Source organism: Rhopilema esculentum, chromosome 6, assembly GCF_057945365.1.
Source record: "Rhopilema esculentum isolate cy_ngs chromosome 6, ASM5794536v1, whole genome shotgun sequence".
Lineage (NCBI taxonomy): Eukaryota > Metazoa > Cnidaria > Scyphozoa > Rhizostomeae > Rhizostomatidae > Rhopilema > Rhopilema esculentum.
In genome coordinates, this window is record NC_142820.1 from 3,107,059 (window position 1) to 3,134,768 (window position 27,710).

General features: G+C 34.8%; 2 protein-coding genes and 1 long non-coding RNA gene across 3 annotated transcripts; 1 reads left to right on the forward strand and 2 right to left on the reverse strand.

Moving 5' to 3' along the window:
* Window positions 1-1,834: 1,834 nt before the first annotated feature.
* Window positions 1,835-16,409, forward strand: LOC135686913 (advillin). Its single transcript, XM_065203309.2, has 27 exons — window positions 1,835-1,974; window positions 2,469-2,543; window positions 2,982-3,047; window positions 3,501-3,578; window positions 4,041-4,093; window positions 4,511-4,616; window positions 4,959-5,069; window positions 5,377-5,443; window positions 5,833-5,968; window positions 6,180-6,258; window positions 6,699-6,797; window positions 7,350-7,494; window positions 8,178-8,272; window positions 8,594-8,734; window positions 9,048-9,134; window positions 9,527-9,598; window positions 10,004-10,123; window positions 10,632-10,715; window positions 11,046-11,107; window positions 11,310-11,403; window positions 11,723-11,815; window positions 12,412-12,456; window positions 12,570-12,635; window positions 12,807-12,932; window positions 13,232-13,303; window positions 13,867-13,953; window positions 14,558-16,409. Exons 1-27 carry the CDS (start codon window positions 1,897-1,899, stop codon window positions 14,669-14,671), a joined length of 2,451 nt encoding a protein of 816 aa, XP_065059381.2. The 5' UTR covers window positions 1,835-1,896; the 3' UTR covers window positions 14,672-16,409.
* Window positions 1,968-5,838, reverse strand: LOC135686915 (uncharacterized). The gene is made up of 3 exons (XR_010516124.2): window positions 5,579-5,838; window positions 4,487-4,561; window positions 1,968-2,209 (listed from the first exon to the last, which is right to left on the reverse strand). It is a non-coding gene; the product is annotated as an uncharacterized LOC135686915 (long non-coding RNA).
* On the reverse strand, window positions 16,263-27,660 carry LOC135686914 (p21-activated protein kinase-interacting protein 1-like). The gene is made up of 11 exons (XM_065203310.2): window positions 27,517-27,660; window positions 24,935-25,044; window positions 23,123-23,175; window positions 21,696-21,816; window positions 21,077-21,151; window positions 20,884-20,936; window positions 20,271-20,353; window positions 19,676-19,738; window positions 18,853-18,950; window positions 17,799-17,907; window positions 16,263-17,434 (listed from the first exon to the last, which is right to left on the reverse strand). The coding sequence occupies exons 1-11, from the start codon at window positions 27,622-27,624 to the stop codon at window positions 17,357-17,359; spliced, it is 951 nt and encodes a 316-aa protein (XP_065059382.2). The 5' UTR covers window positions 27,625-27,660; the 3' UTR covers window positions 16,263-17,356.
* Between the last annotated feature and the right edge of the window lie 50 nt (window positions 27,661-27,710).

Consider the following 27,710-nt stretch of genomic DNA (forward strand, 5'->3'; position numbering starts at 1 on the left):
CAATAAACTGAATTCCTCAAAATACGCTCAAAATGCGTCACTGCGATCTCTAGAATTACTTACCAGGACAGATTTCCCTGTAATAGAAGCTACGTGGTAAGCAAATAAGTCATGTAGCATAGAATGATATTTTTCACGGTTGGGCAAGGTTCTTGCATGAAAAACCTAAACATACAATAGAAGTTTTACATAATCTAAAGCTACACTTAAAGTTACCTAAATTTTCTCTTTGGTCTAAATTTTCCAGTGAACAAGACCTATCTTTGGCCGAAAGATCTGGTAGTCTCATTTTTTCCTTGCATCGTGTAAAGCAATGCTGTCATTTGTTCGATGTTTCTATGGTAGATTTTTGTAACAAAAACATTTTCCACTAATGTTGGATTGAAATTATTGACAGTTTTGCATATCTGAATCAAGTGCAGCTATAAACCTCTAGGGAGAACAGACACTGAAACATAATAACTACAAATGAAATGATGCTTTATTACCTTTTTGCATTAAAATTGTGCTCATTTGACTGACGAACTGACGATAAACAAACAAAATTGCCAGTGCATTTGTAAAACCGTTTATATTCTAGTATGAATAACATAGAAGTATTTGGACAGTTTTTTGAAATGTATATCCAACATATTTCAGGAATGCTTAAAAACGATCAATAACTTGAAGTGTATCTTAACTAGATAGATTTATCAGTTTGTGAAAAGAAATTGGGCAGCACGCTGGCCTTTTGAGTTATGGAAGAGCTAATCTTTCGTCAAGACCATGAAATATAACATCTGCATTGCCATAGTTCACTTCGTTTGACTTAAAAATCTTACGTCCAAAGATCAGATTGAGGCTCATGTCCTCGTAATCATTCAGTAGCTTCGAGCTGAATCAAAACACCTTCAATATTTTCCTGATCCAAACAAAACTGAATAGCATTCAAGATTTGCGATGAATTCGGAATGCCACCATGAAGGAGACCTGTTGTTTATAACATATTGCCAAACACAGTTTGTAATATGTCTTTGAATCCACTCGTTAGACTACCAGTAGTGATGATACTGATGGATATAAGATGCTGTAAATAGGGGCAGGTTGTTTGAAAATTTTAATTAATCATAGGTTCGGGGGTAGCCAATTCGAAATAACATGAAAAAAACTGAAAATCTTACGTGATTTTTCTGGTCTTGTTCTAATATTTTGAAACATTGATTTTTGTCACTTCTTCTAAATAACTACATAGTTGCCTAGTCTGACATTAGACATCGTTCAATTTGATGACATTCAAACAAAAAATATGAGAAACAGAACCATAATTCCTGTATCTAGTTTCTAGAAAGTTTGCCATTTCTCTACGTTAGAAAAAACAAGCTACATAGTAAGCCAAATTGAGCAAAAAATTCTTGTATATGTGATATTTGAATATTATCTGTACCATCTTCCCTCAGGCCAGTTGTGCTTTGGTCAAACGATCGATGCACGTGAATGTTGGACTGAAAATGTGCACACAACATTCTTAAAGTTGCTTGTAGATGAGTTCGTTTATGTACTGTAATCATTATGTTTTTTATCTTCATGGAAAGGCAGATGCATCAAATAAAAACGGATCAAAAACTGCCAAATAAACCAAATAAACTTGTTTTTGTGCATTATACCTATGATAATATGAAATAAAATATAAATGAGAAAGTCACGAGAATAATAGAGGCCTCTTTAAAGAATAATGAATGGAAAAAAAGTACGCTGAACTAGCGGGTTGCTGAGTGAGATTGATCACCTAACCAAGGACTAATTATGCTTCATTCAGCCCCCCTGGACAAGGACCATTGTAAACACTTTTGGCCTAGTCAAAATGTAGAGCACAAAAGGCCCAGATAAACCTCTGAGATATCGCAAATTGTAAGCAAAATGAACAGACACAAGGGCATTGATCCCGTGTTTAGAAGTGCAGGAACTAAACCAGGAATTGAAATTTGGAGAATAGAGGTAACATAAACTGTTCTGTCATCTGTGTAGATATTATTCATATCGATTGTAAACAACTTTAGCAACTGGCGATATTCTTGATGTTCCGATACTGCGATAGAAATTGCAATGAAAATATGCTAACTGCAAACTTACTTTTCACCTGATGAGAGTAAGTCCAACTGCTGCATCACATAGTTCTGCAGGTACATGCAGTGTCGAAAGAAAACCATAAACAATATATGCAAGCGAAAATCTGAAAAAGAAAACTATGTTCATCAGCTAATTCTGATCAGCGTTTAATCATTTGCAGCTACGTCTTTTGATTGTGACTACTGTCACATAGTCTGCAACAAAGTTATTTGAAGTTTGAGTACGTCTAACTGTTAGCTTCCTGCAACTTTTAGATTATTCACCATTTGGTTTCAAGATTATTCAAGATTTAGTTTCCTGTTAGATTCTTCAACATTTGGCAATTTACAGTATTTTAGTTTCCTACATTGCTTTCGTTCAAGAAACTGAAGCTTGTACCACAGCCAAAATCAAGCCATGGTGTTTTCCACACAGGAGATTCCTACGTCATACTTCTAGTAAGTTACTTCTCATTATGCTTACCCCAGTACTACCTTTGAAATAACTAACAGTGGTGTATCTGAACAACTAAAAACACATTTCAGTAAATTTACAACATAAAATTGATTGCTAAATACATGAAAACACAAGAAAATCATGAAAAAGGATTGCTAAGTGAGATGATCATCTTTTCACTTTCCATAAATTTCCTAACACTTACGTTACTTTTAGCAATTTAATGATATACAAATCTCCTAACCAGACTTTGAAAACTTCGTATATAGTACAGAGGTCCCATTTTTCTGAAAATATATCTTTTGGTTGGTCATATAAATGTCGCACGACAATGCTAGGCCACTTCTAAAGATTATTTACTTATGCTTTTAGACTTTGGGCAACCAAAAAGCAACCAAAAACCGTTACACACGCTACGAATAACATGTTCTTAATCCTAGACTAAAAGACGTGACCATAGTCTTGAATGGGACATTCATTTTTGGCTGGGAAAAGAAACCTCACAGGTACGTACGGTTGATTAAAGTCTGATGAATCGACACCCTAAGTACAAGTCATAAATGTGTGGCAGCTTTTGGCTCAGTGAGATGCCCACTTTTCCTTGTAAGCAGTACGTCATTAGGCCACTTTCCACTTTCCACAAAATTCAAAAAAGGTGTAGACAACACATTTGCAAATTACCGTAAAGACTCACCAGTAAACATTATTTACTTTAACTTAATCTGATGGTTTTCTGATTCAAACTTCAAAAATTAATAAATCGGAACAAATCAAAAATATTTCTTGCTTGCAAGGGTATGCAAACTTGAACCAGAATCATTACAGTGAAGTTTCTTTAGCGAATCTAGCTTTAGCAGTTTCTCAGCAGAGATCTTTTTTAATGTTTATATTCTTTGCCATAAAGGCTATAAAGGCTTATTACTGAATATTTTACTGAAGTATGCTTTAATGAATCGAAGGATGAGGCTGGAGTGGCTGCATACAAAACTGTGGAGCTGGATGACATGCTCGGTGGCTCTCCTGCTCAGTACAGAGAAGTAAGCACTTTTGTTCAACTTATTGTTATTATGCTAATTTTGTAACTTGTTTTTAAGAAAAGTTAGACCACTAAGCAAATGTTTACGACAATTTCAAGTAATGTTTCCAATGTAATGGCTAATATTCACAGCTTTATTCACTTTTTTAACTCATACTGATTTTCAAAAGCCTCTGGTATAAATTGCATTCAAATACCAGATAACAATTATTGCAAAGAAATGTGTCATAGGTTCAAATAATTATAGCCTTTCCATTGTGAAATAACCGATGAAAAATTTATTTCTGATAGCAGAAGAAAGGTGAAATCGTATTTTGGTGAAAGCATATGTTCTACTAACATTATAGCTTACAATTTTACCCCTATGAATATAAGTATTAGCGATAAAGAAACCAGCAGTAGAATATAGGCAGCCTTGATTTTTTACTGGAATCAAACAGTAAAATTCTATTTTAAATTGAAGGTGCAATACCATGAATCGAGGGAATTCTCAAGGATGTTCCCGCAAGGCGTCAAGTAAGTAGATCGAAACACTTCTACTGAAGTCAAAAAAAACCATATCATCTCTAAAGGCTCATATTGAAATACCACATTATAGGGTTCTCACAAACATAAAAAGTCGATAAAAATGACCAAAATGTCTTCTTAATTTACTTTTAACAAGGTCCTTATCATTCCATTCAAGGAAACTATTCTGTTACCTTTATAATTTATACAATGTAAACGTGAGCCTTAAGCCTAAGACAGAAGTCAGTTCTAATGTGTTTGTGTGATATGGCCTAGTCATGAATGGTTGTGTAGCATAACAGGTTGGTGAATTTTGTAATCCAGCCTTAAGAACCAAAAGGCATACAAAATCAACATTTAAGGCATTAAATTTCTCTAAATTGGTTGTAGACATAAACTTACTGTTGCCATATGATGTTTACTCAGATATTTGGAAGGCGGTGTTGCATCTGGCTTCCGTCACGTAGAAAAAGATGTCTACGAAAAAAGACTTTATCAAGTTAAAGGGAAAAGATCAGTTCAAGCTAGACAGGTGAGATTCGAAAAATTCCAGCCAACTAAGGCGAAATTTGTACAAAAATATTTCACCTTTTATCATTTGATGTTACTGTTTCTGAAGTTATTAGGTTCTTTTCAACGAGTTCAAACCGATGCATCTATGAATCAATAAACGATAAATCTTAGCTCTAGTTCTAAATTTGATTTTAATTTAAACAAATCAACAATCCTATACGATCGATCTTTGAGGTTTCCTATCTTAATACAGGTTTTGCAAAATTTTCTAAAATTTGTTCAGATGGTATAGTCGTTGAAGCGTTTTGTACAATATTCGGGACAAAATGTAAGTAAATTAAAACACTCTGTAAAAATGCAGGTTGAGCTTTCGCACGAATCGATAAACAAAGGAGACGTTTTTATTCTTGACGATGGTCTGAAGATATTCTGTTGGAATGGATCTGAGAGCAGCAAAATCGAAAGGATAAAGGTAATAATAACAGCCCAGAGGCATCAGAATTCCTTTTTAATACCAGTTCTTAAACACAATTAGCATGACCTTAATAAATGCCTCTGTCCAAAAAAGGGAAAACACAGGTAGGCTCACATGTATGTTTTCTCTTTTCGGTGTTTTTAGAAATCTTCATGTAAAAAGCATCTAGTTCATTGGGAATCTTTATATGCAATTAATGTCAAAGCTCAAATAATACAAGAATCAATGTTTGTAAAGAACACCCTCTACTTTGTTAAAGATCTAATGGTTTTACATATCCTTCACTCTTCATTTCTCATAAAAGGCTGCGGAAGCTGCGAGAAAGATTAGAGATGAAGAGCGGGGAGGAAAGGCACAAATCATTCTAATCGGTGAGAAATTTTTCTTGCATTTGAGAAATTCCAGTCAGAGGGTTTGAAATCCATAGCTTGGAGAAAAGTTAACCAGTTGAACCCGTGCAGCAAACAAAGCACCACAAATCTTTTAGAAAATAAAATATTTCTCACAATTTCTCTTTCTGTCTTGTTGTTTCCCCCTTTTTCTGTATTATTTCCCAGGCTCGGCGATTCCTAATCTTCTCATTTAGCGATCAATCTCGTTCATCTTTGTAAACACCTGCTCTGAATCAACTATTACCAACTACCTTGTTTGATATATATCAACTTCACCTATTCTCCTTTTCCCCTAAACATCTCCATATATGGCCTAATCATTGTTAATCAACGATTAACTGGGCCAATCGATTGCTTTCTTTTGTTAGATGAAGGCAAGGATGCAAGAAAGGAGGCAGAGTTCTTCAAATGTCTTGGATCACAAGGTCCAATAAAAAGTGGTGCAGAAGGGGGTGACGATGAAACATTTGAGAAAAGCTGGAACAAAAGCATTTCCCTTTACAAGTAGGAATGATATATTTTTAAATATATACAAAGATGGAATAAATCTCTTTGCTTCCTTTCCCTAACCAGAGAATTTTCCCGGGTTAAAAAGCTCTTCCCGGGTTAAAAACTAAGGATTAAAAATAAGAAACCTCTTATGCAAAAGTTTCCATTTGACTGGGATCATTGTTTCTTAAAATCATAAAAATTCGTACACATTATTAAACTTCAGGGTATCCTACGAAAGTGGAGAGCTATCAGTGGAAGAAATTCAATTTGAAATTCTGAAGCGAAACCTTCTGAAATCTAAGGTACGTAGGTTTTCATCCTTAATTAGCATCTAATAATTATCTAACTCACATAATTAGCTAGCTAAGTAACATAACTTAATAAATATATCTGCTAAAGAGAAATTCTTACAGCCAGAAATAAGGCTAATATATATTCATACCAATATTAATATTGGAAGTATAATATTAAATGCTGAAAATATTTCCCTGTAAATATTCATATTAATTATGAATTATTGCAGCCTTTTGAAGTTGAACGGAAGGAAAATTAGAGAAAAAAATATGTTGTCATGTGTATTGCAATTCAAACGATAGAAATCTTAAACTTACTTTCCAATTCCCATTGCATTTGTTCTTTCGCATATCCATGCCTTAAAAGATTAAGAAAATCTTTAAACACAGATTAAGAACATCTCAACCACATGCTGGTTTTCATTAACTAAATGACACCTTCCTTTTAGGACTGCTTCATTCTAGACACCGGGCCAACAGGTGTTTATGCCTGGGTTGGTAAAAAATGTACAAAAAACGAGAAAAAAGCTGCTATGTCGACAGCCATGGTAATCTTATAAAAGTTATTAACGCTAAATTTTGTTAAGACTTAGCAAAGCACCGCATTAGGGTATCACACTGTACAAATTGTGTATTGACAATGTCTGGGAAAGTCTCAACACCAAGCAGAGTATTTACATTTTGCTATTTGCCAATGTTTAAAATATAAGCATTGTTTCTTGGGTGCCAGAGCCAAAAATCACAAAAGCTTGCGCGCAGAAATGGAAGAGAGGCTTCTCCGTTTTTTCTGTTCCTTTCTTCGATTTCTGCGCTAGAACATTTTTGGGTCTGGTACCAAGGGTAGCTGAATAGTAGTCGACCGATTAAACTTTCTATTTCCTTGCGATACGAATTCTTTTAATTAGAATATAATTACGTCACATGCATAATTATATACCTATAGGCCCCTTAAACGAATTCTTTTGTAACCTAAGGCATAATCGGGCAAGCAACATACCACTCGTTATAAACTAAAACAAGCGAAACAAAAAAGTTAGAATGTGGTCCCTTTATCATTTGTATGATCGAATGACAAAATATCATCCTTTTTCTTTCAATAGCAATTTGTACAAGCCAAAGACTATCCAGTCTGGACCCAAGTAACCAGAATAGTAGAAGGAGCTGAAACTCCTGTTTTCAAGCAATTTTTTGCCTCGTGGACCGACGAAGTTCACGTTGGGACGATAACGGTTAACGACATTGCAAGTGAGTGTTTAGGTATAAAAAAAGTAACCATTCTTTTTGCTCTTCAATGTTTCACAGGAAAACAGCTAACTAAATAACTTACTTAACATTACCGATGAAGGAAGGAATTATCGAGGGGGGGAGGAGGGGACAATTGTTTGATAGCAATTGGAACAGAAGGATTGTTCATTGGCAACAAGGAACTTTTATAATATTTTGGGGGAACACACGCACGTCCCTTCGTGAAAAGCATGTAAAAGCGGTAATATCTCTGGCATACCATGTTTTAACTTCCTCTGCTAATATTTAATTTTCCGGTACCATAGTCTTTTCTTGGTTTACCATAATGTGATTCTGTCAGTCATATGAGACCATCTATACGGGAGAATTTCCCATAAATCCACTTCACGAACTCCTCTCAAGGAGAACATTTTCATACACAGTTCAGTGGTTCAAAAGTTGGCAGCTGTTACATTAGTCTTGCGTTTTTTTATCAAATACACTACATTTAAATGACTGACAATAGATTAATTTTTACTTCAAAAATCATCAACCTACCCACATAATTATGAAAGAAAAAGCAACTTTGGTTAAGCACAGTAACTGACTCATGCACCATATTTCGTTTTCACCGCTTTAGGTGACCTTATACAAAATAAATTGAAAAAAATGTTGTTTTATTATTATCTTACCTTTTTCCAAAGCGAAGTTAAAAAAAGAAGTAAACAACTCGGATATTCATCAAAGAGCGCAGGCAGCAAAGGAAGCCCTTCCTGATGATGGAAATGGAAACATCGAGGTATTAGAAGCTTTCAGTTTAAGACAGTCAGGCGCCTGTCATTACTATTTCTTAATATTTATTTACAAAAATCTACAAATTTTCTTTGCGTTATTTGCTTTTCAGTCTCGATCATTGTGAAAAAAGGAAAATCATATTTGAGATTTTTACTCGACGTATTTCTACGAAGCTAGAATTTTTTGTCAGAAATCATAATTTCAACAATTAACGTTGTTCAACGAAACTAGATACCAAACATTTTTTACACCGTTTTTAACTCATCTTATAATGTTTCATCGCTAACTAAAAAGCTGACTTTATTAGAAAATGCACCTTTTGTAGGTTTGGAGAGTTGAAAAAGGGAGGCAATTTAAATGGGACCCTCAAAAGCATGGCATATTCTACGAAGGAGACTGTTACGTCATCTTATATACATTCAGTGATCAAAATGACAATCCGAGGCACATTATATACTACTGGCAGGCAAGATGTTTGAAACTTTTGCTAAGAATGCTCCATGAAAATTTGCACCAACGATATTCGAAAAGAATGAGTAATGGTTTAATTAACGGATTTAACTTCCATAATATGTCCATAATAAGGTCCATAATATCGAGTTTAATTTGTTGACTTATGATATTTAAAATACATCTTATTATTACATAGTCTTTTTAACTCTATATTGCTCTTATTAGATATAATATCTTACGTTAAAGTGCGTTACGTTACAATGCACAATTATCAATTACCACAGTTAATCATAGTTTCTGTAATAAACAGATGCCTATTTTCACAGGGAAATAAATGCAGAAATGAGAATAAAGCAGAGGGTGCTAAATACGCTAGAACTTTGGATAAGGAACTAAATGAACAGGCCATGCTGGTGAGGTGTAGTTCATTTATCGTAATATCAGAGCTCCGGGGTCTGATAATTGACTTGATAAATTGGTATCACCTGTCGAAATATTTTGTCGGAATTTGCTTTTTGATGATATTCACTTTGATGCAACGGCTATAGGTTTAGCGATATTTTTTCAAATTGGAGATATTTTAGCCAATCCTTTCGATTGAAACGTTGCATGTAAATGGTTCATGACATGACATAACATAACATGAAATAACATGATTATAAATAAGATTATGAAATGATATGATATATGGTAATAACATTTTTCCAACAATTGTACAGACAATTTTCCTATAAATTACTATATTGGAAGGTGCTGACAATATTCTGTCTGTTATGATCTTAATAATGACATCGATACCTTGCAGATTAGAATCACCCAGGGCAAAGAAATTGAGCACTTTCTACGAATATTCAAGGGGAAAATGATTATTTTGCAGGTAAAATTTGCAGCAACTCAATCGATTTTGTACCAGAAAATCGAGTCATTAGCTTTCCTACTATTTGCAGCAACATAGACCTTAAACAAATCAATAGTCTGAATTTATGATATAGAACAACACTAAAGTGTATATATACGAAAAAGCTCCATACGGTACCTTTCATTGAACTTGGAAATTTTGGCCTGTGATTCTCAAAACTTTTGCTGCACTCAAACTCCTATACTTCTTTGTTTTTATATTTGAAGCATTCCCTGTTTCAATGTAAATAGATTAGAAAAAAACAGTCTCATTTTTATCGTTATACTCTATAATCTAACTGCTTTCGTTACTTACAAATCAATGTCTGTTATGATATATTCCTTGTGTCCTCACTTCTTGTTGAAACACATTACTCATTAAAAGGGATCGACGCCGCATGGATTTGAAGGACGACTCCTTTCAGACGACCCAACGAACTTTAAAGGAAATTCGAGACTTTTTCACATTCGTGGAACTTCAAATTACAACATGCGGGCAGTACAGGTGACGTAACCTCCACTATCTTGACAATATTGAACAAATCTTGTTGATGCTATATCTGAAATGCCTATTTTTACAAAGAGCATTCTCTATTAGTCTATATATTACATCATTGATATGCCTTACTAGATTGGAAGTATCAATAGCAGTTCAATCTTGTACTATCTTCAGAAAACGAGGCACAGCTTTTATAAAATATATGATATCTTTGTATTTTTGAATGCTTTTAGCAAAAAATGTAAAATTTACTAGAAATGTCACATAAAATAGAAAATATAAAAGAAATTTAACAAAATTTGGATTACGTTGCTTCTTCTAAGTTATGCCAGCTGACAAATGCCAGAATGGGGCATAAAATAAACTCCCACCTTATCTCCAACTTTTTAATGACTTTTAGCAAGAACGTTCTTCAATGCTGATAAAAATCATGATGGTTTTGTCAATCTAGAGATTTTTAGGCTTGATCGTCTTAGGACTATCTTGTCTTTACTGGGAAATTTCTTTTCAACAGGTTGCTGTATCAGCATCAAATCTGAATTCAAATGACGTTTTTCTACTTCAAAACCAATCAGTCTCTTTCGTTTGGGAAGGACAGGTAACACCAGCTATTATTGGCCAAAATTCTTTATACTAGATTCCTCGAACTTCAGCCTTCTTTAACTGGAATGTTTTTCTAGAGCGATACTTGTTCTTAAGACCAAATGGCATTATCATCACATTTATCATCAAATGATTGAAGCTATAGAAGAAAACAATGTTTTGTGGACTGAAAGATTCAATACTGTTCTGTTCTGTGTTCATTGTTCAACAATGAAATAATGAACAGTTTACCTAACAAACAAAATAATGAAAAGCTTACCTGGGTAAGGAGACCGAAAAATCAAAATTTATAACAAACGTTACATCGGGTCCTTTTATCTTTAAGGATGCTAGTGACCAAGAGAAGGACTTTGCTGAAGATGTTGCAGACAGGATAGCACCAAATGGGTATGACAACCTGCCTAAAATTAAAAAATGATTAAGTGGTATCAAACAACTGAAGTTCGATAGTGTACGAAAATAATCAAAATTTACAAAACAGTTATCGCACAAATTATACGTTTTCAGTCCCATAATGTACAACTCTTCAAGTGGAATTAATTGCATCTTGAAAACAAAAATTGAATGAACAATTGGTTCTCAATTTTAGGGACTTGGTCATTATCCAAGAAGGATTCGAAATGGATGACTTTTGGAACATTATGGGTGGGAAGAAACCTTATGAATCCGATGTGAGAGACAAAGTAAGCTGTTAATCTTCTTTGAAATGATTCAAACATCAAATTGCTTAAAGTTCTTTTATATGAACTGCTGCTTAAATTTTTCAAATCTTTAGGAATTCTGAAAACTGTCTTACTTTGGTGCCTAAAAGATTCATGCCAAAATGCTGACCAAATGAAGGCAAAATTTAGGCCAAAACGTTAGGCCAAAACATCGCCTTCGTAACACATAATTCTCATATCTCTTTAAGCTACATATACTCTTGAAATTAACACATAAGGTAACATGGAAAGGCTGCAAGTGTGTTAACCTATGATATTAGATTAAATCTGTATATTTTAGGATGAAGGCAAGACACGACCACCACGTCTTTTTCAAAGTTCTAATGCATCTGGTACTTTAAGAGTGACTGAAATTCAGGATTTTGATCAAGAGGTATTGTAGATCTTAATTTACTTTGTATTTACACATGTTAAGATGGCAGCTAAAACAGAGGTATAGTAATGGAGAACGGGGTGGGATATAACGCAGAGGGAGGGGTGGTGAACCAAACTGCACAGGTAAACCATTAGAGGTAAGGAAAAGGCCATACAATGAATGCAAGAGATTGTGGACAGACAGGTCTCCACATGTTTGACAGTTGTAAGCAACAGCTAGTATTTGCCTGGACGAACTAATCAAATAATTCTTCGGTCTTATAATTTTTGATCTTCGAAGAGCAAATAAGAAAAGCCTCTTGAATTTACCAATCACTGTAGCTGATAGTCATTCGTTTCAGTTAAAGACAATATAGGGCAGAATATACCACGAAGCGCCATAAAATATATCAAAATCAAATTCATTTTATGTTTGCAAATCATTCAGAACTAGTAAATAACTCACTGCTCGTATTTGGTATCAGCAAGCCACTTATCCAGGTGTCTTTGTATTCTGCAAAACAAAAACGTTTTAATACAAGATTTACTTTAGCCATTAATATCAAACCAAACTGACCATTTGAAAATGAAGAGAAGTCCTCTATCTTGTTACAGGACTTATGTGAAGATGACGTCATGATTCTAGATGCGTACGATGAGGTAAGTAACACCAAATGCTTATACTGATATTATGTGATTAAAACAATGGTTTATTTCATATTATTGTCATTAATAGTCAATAAAAATTCAGGATGTTTGATCTTAATTTCTAGGTCTTCGTATGGATCGGAAAGGGGGCCAACGAAATTGAAAAGACACAGTCATTCAATAATGCATCCGTAAGTTTGATATCTTATACAATGGGAGGAGGCTTGGGTTCTTTTGATAAAGTGGAAATTAAGCAAATCTCAATCCTTGCTTAAGTTTACTGAGATCCTGGAAAACACAACTTGTAGTGAATATTACAAAAGTTTCTTTTTGTAACACCAACATACCCGCTTCAATTGCAGGAATCTATTAACTCAGGCAACACAAAAAGAAATATTGAAAACACGGCTATTTACGAAATCAAACAAGGATTCGAACCAATAAATTTCACGGAATATTTCTCTGCATGGAACTCTTCAATGTGGGATGTGAGTACAATTTCTATTGATAGTAGGAGGAGTTGTTGAAATTCTTTGCTAAAGTCATTGCGGCATGCCTAAAGAAAGAGCAAAAGACAGATTATTCAAAACCATAAATCCAGTTGAGACAATATTACGTCATTCTTTAATCCAGACTTCAATTCCGTTCCTTATTTAATTTTTTTTTTCACTCTTACTATTAGCCATTTTTGGCAGTCGTCCATTATTGCCAAGCACGTCCTTTCTCAACGAATACTTTAACCAAGCGACATTAAGCACTGTCCCTTCTAAATTCTATTCTAATTAAGGGAGCTAAACAATACGAAGACCTGAAAACAGAGATGGAAAATGAAAATATGAAAGCGACAAAGGCTCAAGAGGTATTATGAATATAATTCACAGGATGCTTCTTGTTATCATTCTAAAGAACCAACCCGTTAAAAAACTAAAATTAATATGTATAAGATTTAATGTGACAGTATGATTACTGAAGCATAAAGTTTCTTCAGCCAAATTCAGATTTCAAATCCAAATTCAGATTCAAAAACCAAATCCAGATTCCAAATCCTGATTTAGTTTTGAGAACAAGACATGGGTGCCTTGCTAGAAACATCCAAACCGAGTTTTAGCGATGTTGATAGGGTTATTGGGTTACTAACCAGTAGAAGGGGGTTAGAGCCCCAATAGTCTTATCCGAACACCCACCATTCTGGATAATAGATGCGAACTAAGCTGCAGCAAAGTCAACTAAAAAATAACCAACTGAGCGGGAATACCCTTTCAAAACCTTTGCATGTGTTGCAATGCTAATACAATCTATATATCTAATAACCTACAAAGCAATAAAAGCTCTTTTGTTACATATATTATCAAAATAGAATAAAAGCATTATTATTTTATCTAAATGGCATGCGAACGTTATGCTGTAGTGATTTACTTTTAGGAAAGCATAAAATACAACAAAATTTTCACATACAAAGAGCTGAAGCGAAAAAACAAACTACAAAATATCGATATTTGTAATAAAGAGGTAAGTTTGTTACATACCTGCCCCATACCTGTACAGGAAATCATGAACAAGTATCAAATTGATAATCTTCTTTAAACGTCTTAACGGTTGCCAAACACACATGACCATCCCTACCTATTCTAAGGTTGTCAAACGCGCATTTTATCCTTCAAGGATTCCCAACCTATTCTGGGGAAATTTTTGCCATTGCACGATTGAATTCTGATTTGACTTCATCAAAACATTGCTCTTTGGAATTGGAATGTACGGGAATGGGGTTTAGAGGAGGTGAGGGGGCATTAGGGAAAGATGTTTTGGAAAGAAACGGGTTTCTAGGGTTGTTGTGGTTAAAGGGGGACAAGACATTAAGGTGATATATGTATATATAAAAAAGTTAAAGTCAAAGAGCGTATTAAAACCTGGGTACAAGAAAGAAGTTTCAAGTACACCATAGATAAGTTGGTTTTAAATTCAATTAGATGACTGCTCGTCTGACTATGTTTATCAAATGGTGATATATTCTACCTTTATGAGCTACAACAACCAATGCAGGAAGATGTCTACAATGATGAACTCGGTTGCGTGGCTCTAGTAATTTTAGCTTTATTCTCTTGTATAATTGCAGAAATATCTGTCAGATGAAGAATTCAAAAGGGTATTTGGAATGATTAGGGTGCAATTTTACGAAAAACCAGTTTGGAAACAAGTTAGTTTGAAGAAGCAGATGGGGCTTTACTAAAACTACACCTGTGTCACCTAACTGCAACGTTCAAATTAAAAGCAACAAAGCATCACCAAAGTCGAACAGAAATGGGAAGAAATAAGTGGAATAAGTTCAAATTTAAAAGCAAACGAAGATGATAACAAATTCTAAATAATAATAGTAAATTCATGCACAGTGGCTTTGACTTTGGTTAAACATTGTACTCATGTAAATAGGTTTGATTTCCTATTATATAATTAGTATTCAGCTGCACAATAACCAGAATGAAGCAGTACAGTTTCCACAGTGGAAGTCGAATACCGTTAATTCTCTTTTTAGCACCCCTCTCTCAATTAAGCCTCCTCCCTTATTAACCCCCCCTGTTACGCGGAAAAATTTAATTAGCCACTCCTTTAAATTTAGCCACCCCCAAATTTCAATGATGCTGAAATATATAAACTTGACAAAAAACAGTGATTTTCGTTTAGTTCATTGGTCGTTCAATTCTTCGCATCAAACCAAAATTCATACCATGTCTCTAGAATTTATAATTGCTGACGATGACGATGACAATATTATTGATAAAGAAGGCTGATTTGGTGTTTTTCATTTCGCAAATAACAAAATACTTTACAATATATTTATTAAGCCTCCTCTCTCCATTTAGCCCCCCCTCTCTTATAAGCCCCCCTTTACAGTGCTGAAAAACAATAAGCCCCCCGGCGGGTTAAAAAGAGAATTTACGGTTTATAAATTCTCACTCTATCATAACTATGAAACCTGTCCCTCAGTACGTTCTCTTCCACCTGCACTGGAAGCGCTGGAATCACTTAGAATGTCAGCTTATATGTTCACCGGAGAGAATGTTGACTCGGCCTAAATTTGAAAACACCATTGAAACTTCTAACTGATGCAGATTATATTATCCAAACATCTTCGTATTTATTTGCGATATTTTATCTTTCGCTATGCTGAATAGTATCTACATTAAAGGCATTTGACACAGGTAAAAATGGCTTACAGCCACTTGACAACAAGCGGTTGACCAATCAAGTTGCGCACAGAGAAAAACAGGTGATCTGCCTTTCTGCAAATCGGTTAAATCCTAGAGCAGCGCGCAGTGGTTTCACGTGAGCGGTTTCTAATTCCTTTCTTATGCACGTGATCTGATCAATTTGGCCCAAGTTATTTTTGGATTCGCTGTACTTATGCATGTCAAATGCCTTTAACTATTGAAGGTTTTAATAACAAGATCGCACATGCTTTTTTGTTAGAAATGTATGAACAAAATTTGTAAGCACTAAAAGTGATAAATATAACGTAATTATATCGCCTTGTGCTACTAATGATTAACTCGTTTAATCCTTCTCTGTTAAGTATACGATGGTATATATTTAAGAGAATAATTCATAATCAAATCATTCCAATCTAGGCCGACATTTATTGGTTGCAATCTTAAAAGTAACTACTCTTGCAAATCACGAAATCCACACAGAATGATAGTTTTTCAAGGCCACAACATGTTTACCTTTACGAATTAATTTTTATGGTGTGCTTATGTAAGAATCATTAAGAATCAAACAACCTTATCTTTTCGTTTACATTCTTGAAAAAATACATAATATACTTTCCCACGCAGCATATGATCGAAATAAGAATAAAGTAACCGTTCATTTTAAACAAAAATACATTACGAATTCTAGCATTAAGTCACATGATACGAATATAACTATTAGCCACTAAATAAAACGAACAGCTTTGAAATCCCCACCAATTTGATTTGCAAACCGAGAAATGTAAAACTGGACTACAGCACGAACTTTTGATTCCATTAAAGGTGAATGCTAGCACTATGCAGTTTCTTAATACTTTAGAACAGGGACAGAATCAGAGAATAGTGTGTGTTCTAAGACCCCCTACTTGATGCTATTTGATTGATAAGACTGTAGCTAGTAGATGATCAGAGGTGAGTTTGTCGTAGTGCGAGCTTGACATAATTTTAGTTTGTCAAATTGCGAGTTTGCCATTGAACTCCTAACTGATGTTAATAAACTAGTAAAAAAAACATAAGAAGGATGCAAAGAAAAGATAAGATGAAAAGGTAGGTCGGGGATTCAAAGATGAAAAATTAAACTACCATATCAGATGGTCTTCAGTACAAAACATATAGCTATAGGATGGAGAAAATCAGCAGTAAGTAATATTTCATTACTTAAATGTTTCAGAAATCGAATACTAACTTAACTGGAGTTTTACATTCACCAGCCACTTATCTTAGTGCTCATCTTTGGCCTAAATGTTAATCTCTCTTATCTTATCTCGACAATTATTTTTTTTCTTAAAACATAATGACACTAGTAAATTTTTGAAAGAAACTTTTGACTCTAGCATTAGGGCTTTTGACACTACCATACCATCATTGGCTGCTGCGTTACCCGCAAACTTTTGGGTAAAAACTACTTCGCAATTTCAAAAATTTCTTGGATAAAAATAATTAAATCTTGAAATAGGATACGCTTTACTCCTCTAAACTTATCGCCAGCTCGAAATCACAACTTCAATTGTCTTAGATAGCGATAAATATTTGAAAGGAATATCCACACAGAAAGCAGTGCCCATTTCTCCATCACCTTGGACCAGGGGGCCTTTTATAGCCATTTGCAGCCCCAACGAGCTCTCGCATTCGTCATTTGGAAGTGTAATGTTTACTCAAGTGCAATTTCATCCGGTAGAAACAGTCATGCAAACTGGCCTTCCGGGTAGATGAATTTCTGTCAGCATCTCTGGCTTTTCAGTCCACTGTATTGAGAAGATTTTCACAATAGATCAAGAGGTAATAAACAATTCGGCATCGTGTAAAACAACTAAACAATAATATCTGCTCTCTAGATATACAGTGCTACTGAAGATTATTCACGGGAATTGAATCCAAGTTAGAAATTCAAATTATCTTACTCTGCATCATCATGCCGCTATCATATTTTCAACTAAAATAGTTAAGAAAAGAATGATTTTAAAGCACAAATAAAACTTATTCTCTAATTTGCAAGAAAAAGCGGAACGCCCAAAAGGTTTTTGCCTCCTATCTTCTTCAGAAGAGAAAGTGCATTATCCACATGAAAATAATAGTCCCTATGATATAAATGCAAGTGACAAAACTTACATCCTCAATGTTGAAATTCCATGCCCTCAGCGAGCCATCTGATGCCACAGTAAATACAAGCATACGCTTTTCATCTAGAGGGTTTTTCACGGACTTTACAGATTTCACCCTGATTAAAAAAACAATTTTTCAAAAATAAACAATAGCAGGCAGCTGGCAATATTACTAACCAAGGAAGCTGAGCGAAAAGCAGTAGCGTAGTGAAAGAGGGGGGCATGAGGGGGCGGATCACTTCAAAGAGCAAAAACTTATTTGAAAGGGCAAAAACTTATTTAGATGTGGACCCCATTTTTCCCTCGCTCAACTTACTTTTGCCCCTCCACCCAATCTTACCATCCCGGCAAAGGTACTGGCGACAAAGCATTGATATTTTCTATTCAAGATCCGGTCTTTTTATATCTTTCAAGGCATGATAGGCTACTCATTTAGAAGGTAATATAATAACACTCTTTCAGGTAATATTAGTACACGCAGATCGCGGTAAGGGAAGGAATTCTTACAAGGTATCAGATTTAAAAAAGTGGGAAAACAGTAAGGCTTCGATAAATCATGAAAAGATCATTTCCAACAAAAAATCGGAGCAGAAGCTAAAAAAGCTTCCTTAGACTAATTTGAATTTTCTTAAATCGAGCTTTTGATAACTCGAGTCAACACAGCCATAAAAATAACTTTTAAAAACCACTTAATAACCAAGTCACTCAATTTGAATGGAGCTGAAATGTACCCTATTCTAAGAGACAATTTGGTTAAGATACTTTGTGGATACTGTGGATAGATGTTGTGTGGAAGTGAACTTACATGAAGCAAACTGCTGAAGTTTTGAAAAATATATGGGAGTTCTCATTTTATATTTGAAACATGTTATTAAGAATATAGATGGGGAAAATATTTAGGGCCCATTACAGTTCTTAGCCGACAGATTTACAGGTAGAGTCGATATCACGAAAAGCAACAGGAAAGCAACTCATTTTCAGTTGCAATGTGTTAGTGGCTCACAAGTGCTACAAAGAGACGGAATATTTGGTAAAGTAAAACAGAGTTGCGAGACAAAAACCTGATTTCATGGGCCTTGAATGTCTGTAATTGCTTTTTGTCTTTAATATCATAAACTATGACCTCGTCTAGTTCCCCCGCAAGAAGCAACACATTTTCCTACAAGAGATATAAAGGTTTAGACTGGTAGCAAACGATATCCTTTTGTAAGTTCAAAACTAGCACTGTTGTCGTATTGAAGGTCGTATTCAAGCCATTTTGAAATTGCATCAGATCTATTGATTTCAAAACTTTCATAGCGTTAAAAATTGTGTTCTTGATAAGAAATTTCCCTGCAAAGTATGACTTCTTTTATCAGTGCAAACGTTTTGTCCTATCTTTAAATAATGGTTTTAACAATAAAAGTTTCCCGAAGATCTGAAATAACACGGATAGAAAAAAGATTGTTATAAATAATGCAAAATGACCTATAATTAAATGACATACAGAAAGTGCAAAACGAAAACGTTATCAATACTTGACGATTCTGGTAAATTTACCAGATGGTTTGCGACAAAGAATGTATGTAATTAATAGAAGGTTTTTGCAAACAATGCATCTAGACATTTTACGATAACCAACAGAAGTATAAATACGAAGGTTTTGTAGACAAAACAGGCACGAGGACACAAAGCTCGATTTTAACATCAAATTTTATCGCTTTAATAAAAAATGAATCATTTGAAAAAAAAGGCATTTTCAATCAAAAAGTTTAAAAAATCATTTTGGGAATATTTTTAGTTCCAACTTTACTGCTGTTCTTACATAAACATAAAGAGATTCCTTGATCTATAGGCTACCTGAAACTCAAAGAAAACTTGTTCAAGGTTTAATTCAAAACTCACAGAGATGAACTCCATACAAAGAATTGACTTGTCACAGCTTATGACGCATGTTTCACCAGGTTCCTATAATGTAATCGAAGAACATTAACAATAAACGAAATAAGCCCACGTACTTCATTATCACGTGATATGAACAATACTTAATAGATGGCATGATATGTTAGCTTTTTCAGTATAAATGGGCAAAATTCATTATTTGGTTAACAGAAAAGCTTTTTGAAATCAAAGGAAATCTTCACAGTGACCCGAATGCCTTTATTGCATTTCAATATTTACTGCAATCCCCCGTAAACCTTAAACGTTGCTTTATGTAAAATTAATTCTCAATCATTCTTTCATGTAAAAGATTCAATATGCAATCATCCAGTATTAAAAAGGGCCGAGATAGCAAGGGGGGCTAACAGGCTTGAGCCCCTCCCCAAATTCTTAAAGAAGCACCAACTTTCAAAAGGTAATTTCAAGAACCTCTATGTTCCAAATAATGACGGGAATCAAAGTCCTCCCCCCTCCCCAAATTTCGAAACCTATCTCAGCCTTTGAATATTAAAATGTAACAATAAAAATTGTGCTGAAGAAAAAACTAAGAAAACCTTACCGAAATTTTATAAACAGTGGCCTTGGAGCCAGATGCTACCACATAACATTCACCTCCTGGCGACCAATTAACAAGTTCTCCAACTAGAAAGAAATATAATGTAACAGTAAAGCTTTTCAACTGAAGTTACTAGCATTCTGCTATACAAACATCAAGTTCCGATTTGCTAACACATTAAAAGATGATGCCTAATAAAATTCTTAAAGCACATACGTTGCATTTGACAATATAAAAGAAACAAACCATACCCGTTGACATTTGGAGACAGTCTAAAAACGGTTTTACTAAATTACAGGCATTATCTCTGGGCTATTTCAGTACCTAGGGAAATAGTGACATCTCATTTTGCTGAAATTCGACTTAAAAAATTAAATTTTGTACTTTGCATTTGTAACCTGAGAATTTAGCTTCCAGTATATAAATGTTAATACAGATACTGGGATTTAAGTCTTTGATCAATTAAATAAAAATAAGTCTTGGCACAACCGAAATTTGCCATAGTCGATAAAAACGTTATTGCTTATGACTGTAACTTCTCAAAATGATTATAATCTACATCTGGTATAAAATCAATAAAAATGCAGAAAAAAGACACTGAGCTGGAAAAACTCACCTTGTTTGATATTTGTTGTATAAGCGCTTCGACCGGTAAGCAGATTCCACGTTCTAAAAACAAAGTCGGTGTTTAAATCAGAGTAACTTAAAGTGTTCAAAATAGGAAATGAAAAATGTCGTATATTAGGAAGCTCGATTAAGTAAATTTTTATGTTATGTTGCAATTAGAGAACTTGATAACAATAAAGCACCTTATTGTTTTATCCTTTGACACTGACAAAGCTAATCTCCCAGATGGGTGGATGGATATTGATGTGACAGCATCCCTGTTTAAGAAACGACATTAAAATTTTACAAATTTTAAACACAAAAATCTTATAACAGTTTTAAAGGAAAATATCAAATATTGACACACTGTACATCATTTCTCAATAAAGCATACAAAAAACTAGATAAACGAATTATGAAAAGAACACAATCATGTAACAAAATATGACCAAAATTCATGAGCAAGCATAACATAGTACTTACTACTACTACTACTACTACTAAGACGTCACAAGCAGTTAATACTGCACAACGCGTCTCATAATGCCACAGCAGTTCTTCTATCCTGCGTCAGTTCAGATAATCTATTCAATGTTTGTGCTTCTTTTGAGAGATCCGGTATAATTCCGATGCTAGCCAAATATACACATTATTTACATTACATAAAAGGGATCCTCCAGTTTCCCTTTTCTCGGCAATTTTGTTTACTCATGTGATAAAACTACATCAAGGAGACATGATACACGACCTTCAGATATCGTCTGATCTGGACAGATTTGATCACTTCTGATAGTTTAACAACAAGTGATAGAAATTTCAGACCTGTGTCCTTTAAGTGTCTTTACACAATCCCATGATTTACATTTCCATATTGAGATTGTTCCATCTTCACTGGCACTCAGCATATGGGTATTTCCACTGAATGCAAGGCTCGTTATACTTCCTGAAAATAAATAAATGGCTTGTTAAGCCCAATATCCAGTGAGAAAAAAAACTGCGAAATGCGAAAAAGTTCGCGCGAAATACGTCTTAGGCATGCGCAGTAATCTTTTGCTGGGATTTCTCGCGAAGAATTTCTCTGCGAAAAAAAGTTAAAATGAGTTTAACTTGTTCGCTTTTCGCTTGCGAAATCCTTCAGCAGCCAATCATATTCCGCATTCCTTTGTCACGCTTCCAAACTTTACATTTCCAATGTCGTGAGATCAACAAAAGCATTCAAAGGCATTTGTCGCGTGAAGTATTTCGCAGCGAAATTTCGCAAGACTTTTTCTCACTGGAGATTGGGCTTTATTGAGCATAAAAGGCATTAGAGTGAAGATTTGATTTGATAGATGAACTTCAAATTCTACATTATATTACTTTTGCTATGTTCCTCTTCAAAACACCTGATCCCATTTCTGGATTTGAATGAAACTTTGAGACAAATAAGATCTTACCTGATCTCCCAGGCAGCATCACAATTGTGCATACAATCAAGATCATAGTCATCCTCAATTTTTAACTTTCGATAGATTATTGCCACAATTACAAAATATGTTCGCAATACTAGTGTTGTTTTCTCTTAATGTAAGTTTTATTTAACTGAAAAAAGTAGCTGAAATTTTGGAGTGCATTATATTCAAAAGCTGTTTTGTCAAGTAATTCCATCAAAAATGGGATTAGAGATGATGTCTAAAGTGAGGTTAACTTGTATCTAGATAATGACTAAAAGGTGCCAATAGCAAGGCAGACGCCAATTGGTGGCTGCAACCTGGGACTTGTGATATATGCAACAAAATCACTAAGCTAATTATTCTAGGCTACTCTGAGGTTTTTGATTAGACAAGTTGGTTTGTTAAATAGATGTGGGTTATGCATAGTTGATTTGTCCATCAGGGGTTTCACAAATGGGAGTTTTGCAAATGGGGGTTTCACAAATCAGGGTTTCACAAATCAGGGTTTCACAAATAGCAGCTTTCCAAATGGGGGCTTTGAGATTGGGTGGTCAACCTTTTATGGAGCTAGAATATCATTATAAGTGATCACAGGAACATCATAAATTCAAAATTCTAGTCATCCATTCTCGTCAATGAAGCAGGAGGTCAAAAAATGTATAGGGGTCTCCTGAGCTTGAAAAATTAACAAAGATCCCATTTATCTTCAGCCTAAGGTTTCATTATATTTTTCATTATTTTTCATTTACAGTTACCATACACATGACCATTCTAAAAAACAATTAAAGTATAAAAAAGCAATCGAAGAAGACTTACCACTTTGTTGTACTAAAGAGCCCAACTCTACATGCTTCTTCAAATTGTACAGTCTAAAATTCAATGAAAATGAAATTTCAAAGGGCAGTCAACATTTTACCTACCTATATGCAGAGGTAAACAACAAAATATCTGACACTCAAACCCTGGGAAACAGACCCCAAGAATTGAAAAAATTACAAGCCTTTCCAGTGCCGGCATTGATTTAAATGAACATGCATTTGATATACAAATCCTTACAGTATTGCATTCAGAGGCAGCTGGCAGCAGAAATAAACTGTTATATAATGAGCAAACCTGTAGCAGAAATAATGGGGAGAATGGGGAACTTGACCCAACCAAACTAGCATCTTGTCAAAGATGGGGTTTCATATACCCTTGATATTCCATGAGACTGTTTTCTTGTTGAAAAATGATAATAATGTAGACTCTGGTGCATAGATGTATTGGTGGTTTTGATAGCCAGAAACAAATATGAAAATAAAAATCCCCAAGCTCCCCCCCCCCCTGCATTTGTTCTCCTTTCAGACCTATCTCAACTCTCAAAAACAGTATCTCTGTTGCTGACATGGCAGGTAGGGTGCTTCTGAGACACAAAGTGAAATGTTGCGGCTCTCCTCTCCACAGTATTTCAGCCACATGAATTAGAAGTTGATTTCTAATAACAGGGAAGGAACTGCTACAACATTGCACTATAAAGGTGCCCAGATCACCTTTGATGCTCCAAGAGATTTTCATCTATGCGACCCCTGCAGCATTTTCCAGCCACTGTGTTAACCACCTTAAGAGTATAGTTGTAATCAGTTGTGGTTTTGGGCGTTCCAGGGGGCCATAGCCCCAGGCCCTATGCTTTTGGTAGCCAAAGAGGGCCAAAAAAACCAATATTGCAAAGAATAAGGGCCTCACAGATGTTTTTGGCCTCAGGCCCTAAAGGCCCTAAAACCCCTGCTGGTTTTAATTGGGCTTTAAATAATCCTTTAAAAAAAATCTTGATGATTTTACCCTTTGAATATCACCCATCACAAAACATGGCCAACAAAAACAAGTATTTCTCACATCATCGATGTAAACCCATCGGAATGTCTGGTAAACAGATTCACTGGAACTGTGACAGCAAGAGAGAAATTTCTGGGCAAGGCCTTTTCAATATAAAAAGTTAACAGTTGTTAATGTTTGAGGCTTTTCCCAGTTGAACACGAACAAAAAACCTGAGAAAGACTCCAGGGCAAAGAACCAATGCATTTCATGGCCTAGTAAGTTTCAGTAGGTTAGCAAATGAGCAACCAATATCAAGGCTAACACCTTTTGAGGAAGTAGTACCAAAGGTCTTAATCCCCATTGCCTATAAGGCATATCTCACATTCACAGAGCAAAAACAAAGAAATGGTGATTCAAGCTGACCATTGACCATTTGAAGATTCATAAAAGACAATTGGGGCCATGTAAACAAACATTGAGGGTTACTACATCAATAGCATTAGAAAAATACTGTTCATAGACTTTTAACACTTATTAGACTAATAACACTAATAATGCTGATTGCAATACCTTTTGCAATTGGCTTATTTTTTATGAATGTCACCTACTCTCATGATCATGATCAACCACTGCAATCAATTTCTGTTTTAACTTGACCTAAACTAAATATAACCTGTCTAAACATATGTAATAACCTGTGAATATGACACTGTACACTGTAATATTTCCTTACTTGCAAAAGTTCTCAGATGATTCAAAAGTTCAATCAATGCAATTCTAACATGGTAGTTTGTAATGTTTCATTGAAAAAGAGGAATCCTGAGAGAAACTTACCTTATGGTCTCATCAGTACTGCCACTAGCTAAGTATTTGCCCCCTGATGCAACTGTTTTGATGCAACCATCATGGCCTTGGTCGGTGAATGAGGGAGTAAATTCCCATTCCTGGAAAGTAAAAAAAAGTCAGTTACAACGTACTGGGTTATAACATACTTTCGGATATAACATACTGGTGTGCTTGGTCCGGAAAAAGATGTGCTTGTTTTTACTAAATTATAACTCACCCTGGCTACAACGTACTTTGGATATAATAAACATTAAAGGCTCTTGCGCAAACAGTATGATTAGTGACTATTTCAAAGAACCGGGCCAATATTGTACTGCACGAAAATACAAACCACTGTCAATTTTTCAAGACAACTGCTGCTATGCATGTCAGTTATGCAAGAGCCTTTAATATGCTGGTCCCTTAAAGTATGTTATAATCGGATTATACTGTAAAAAATTTTTATAATTTTAATTAAACTGGTCTGCAGCCTAATGACAGCTTAAAATTCTGTCCCCTTTGGCTAGAAAGAAGAGTGTAAAAAAACTGCCAACAGACTACTTGGGCATCTATGCTGTACACAAGATAAACCTCTAAAGCAAATTTTCAATGGAGGAAAAGGGCTTGGAAATAGCACAATAGCTCATAAGTATTCAGGTAAACACCCAAAGTGAACTGTGAGAGCATTCAACAGTGCTTCTAAGCACACCTATTTGTTCTTTAGGTAGCAATATTCAGTGACAAAACTGTGTAATTTTGTTATTAAGAAAATAGAACTGTAAATATTTCTGTTAATAGATATCAAAATACAAAATGAGATCATTTCACTTGAGGAAGAAGGAGGCTATCAAAAATGTTATCAAAGCAAAAAAGTGAAAGAATGCAAGAGTCTGGCAGAGCAGTTATTTAAAGAAGCTTGGATGAATAGGTTATCTGATGAATGGTTTTCCACCCAAGGTCAGAAAACTGACTAACAGGGGTGTAGCAAATATGTTTTGAATTTGGGATGGGTACACAATGACCTATTTATAAAAGTGAAGGGTTTGAGATAGCCTTTTTGGCATTAACATATCTTACGCCCTTTATTAACATATCCTATGGTCCCCTAGATGCTAATGTCCTTTTGAAAAAGGCTTTTTAACAAAATCAGTGAGAGCGCATCTCAGTATTTAAAATAATTGGCCAAACAAAAAAATAACAATTAGGGCTCAGTTCACACATCTCTGTTATTAAATAAAATAAAATGTATCTGCTTTATTCCTATTGTGCACTCTCACTCTCATCATGAAAGCGGAAAGATTTGAAAACATGCTATAAAAATTTATCAAAATAGCTGCCAGACTAAGGCAAGGGCCAAAAGGGTCCAAGCCTTGGGCCACCTATCACGTGGGGGCTTCCAGCCGATATAGGCATTAGTTTTTAAAAAAAGACTAACCATTACAAAATAAACATCACTAAAATGCATATACATATAGTCAGTGACAAAATGATGATTTCAGAGTTTATGAGTAGAATTGTATCAAAATGCAGAATCTCCCAAAATTTATAGTCAATTGAACATCTAAAAAGCTACTGCGTTTATCTCTGCTATCAACAACCAGATAACTTGGGCATTATTGTTGAGCTGTGTCAATTTGGTAACATAACATTTGCCAATATCTTCACAGATATGAAGCAAGAAGATATTAGTACTGAGTTTATTCTTCAGAGAACTATCATTGACATAGGCATGCAGGACACTTTTCGCAACACGGTGATTGCTTTATCCATATACCTTAATTTTGATGGCATAATGAGTGTAGTATATATGCTAAAATTTTAAGTGGGCTTAGTATGGATCTTGCCTGAATATCATTGCTTCATTGAGATAAAATCCAACGATGGATGGTATCTGAGTGCAATGGTGAGTGTCGCTTCTCTAAACTCAAATTAATTGAGAACCGATTACAAAAATCAATGAGCAGAAACAGCCTGTAAATCTTGCTATAATGAGCATCAAGTCAGATATACTTCAGGAATTAAACTTCAGTGACATCATCAGCAGCCTGCAGCTTAAAAATGGATAAATGTACTGTAGTCTGTATTGTAATGTTTATCATATCTCTATCATTTCTCTGACGTTAACCACGTCTACTTAATTATACTATACTTGTTCATGAAATTTAAAACAACATTATACTGAATTTTTCGGTATTAAAAAATTTAATGAGTGCAGCTTGTGTTTATCAGGTTTGTGTTTATGTGTTACATATATACTTTAATATCATTTGAAAAATAGTCTCGTTTAGTACTTCTGAACTAAAAGTCTCCTTGATTCATAAATTAGGCTACTAGTCAATGCAATAGGGGAAGTTGGAAAGGGGACCTCTCTTTCAAGCCGACCTCAGACAACAGAATTTGTATACATTTAGGATTGATTGATAAATGATGAAAACTGAAACTGGAAACTGAAACTACACGTGGATGAACGTCATTACATATCTGCTTTGAACAACACTACTCCTGGGCGGGCACTCTCCAGTCGCAAAGTCATCATATCTCTTTGAAAATAGAAATAAAAGACGTGATGGAAAGGGCATCAAAATGTGTACCTTTTCACTTTCTTCCTTATTGGAAATACGTATACCAATAAGGACGTGGTTGTATGTTCCAACGATGACTTCAACGGAGCCCATGATTTCTATTTGACTGTGCTGCATGTGGTTGTGGTTGTTTGCCTGTAATCGAATCGAGATTGAGGCTGCAATGGGGGTCCATTCCATTTTAACATACTTTCCCGACTCTT

Coding starts and splice junctions, on each gene's coding strand:
- LOC135686913 (XM_065203309.2), top strand. CDS start 1,897: ATGAACAGACACAAGGGCATTGATCCCGTGTTTAGAAGTGCAGGAACT. Junction 3,579..4,040: donor CTCCTGCTCAGTACAGAGAA/GTAAGCACTTTT, acceptor TTTAAATTGAAG/GTGCAATACCATGAATCGAG. Junction 11,108..11,309: donor GACAGGATAGCACCAAATGG/GTATGACAACCT, acceptor TCTCAATTTTAG/GGACTTGGTCATTATCCAAG.
- LOC135686914 (XM_065203310.2), bottom strand. CDS start 27,624: ATGCAGCACAGTCAAATAGAAATCATGGGCTCCGTTGAAGTCATCGTT. Junction 25,045..27,516: donor ATAAGGAAGAAAGTGAAAAG/GTACACATTTTG, acceptor TTTACTTTCCAG/GAATGGGAATTTACTCCCTC. Junction 18,951..19,675: donor TTTGTATGGAGTTCATCTCT/GTGAGTTTTGAA, acceptor TATCTCTTGTAG/GAAAATGTGTTGCTTCTTGC.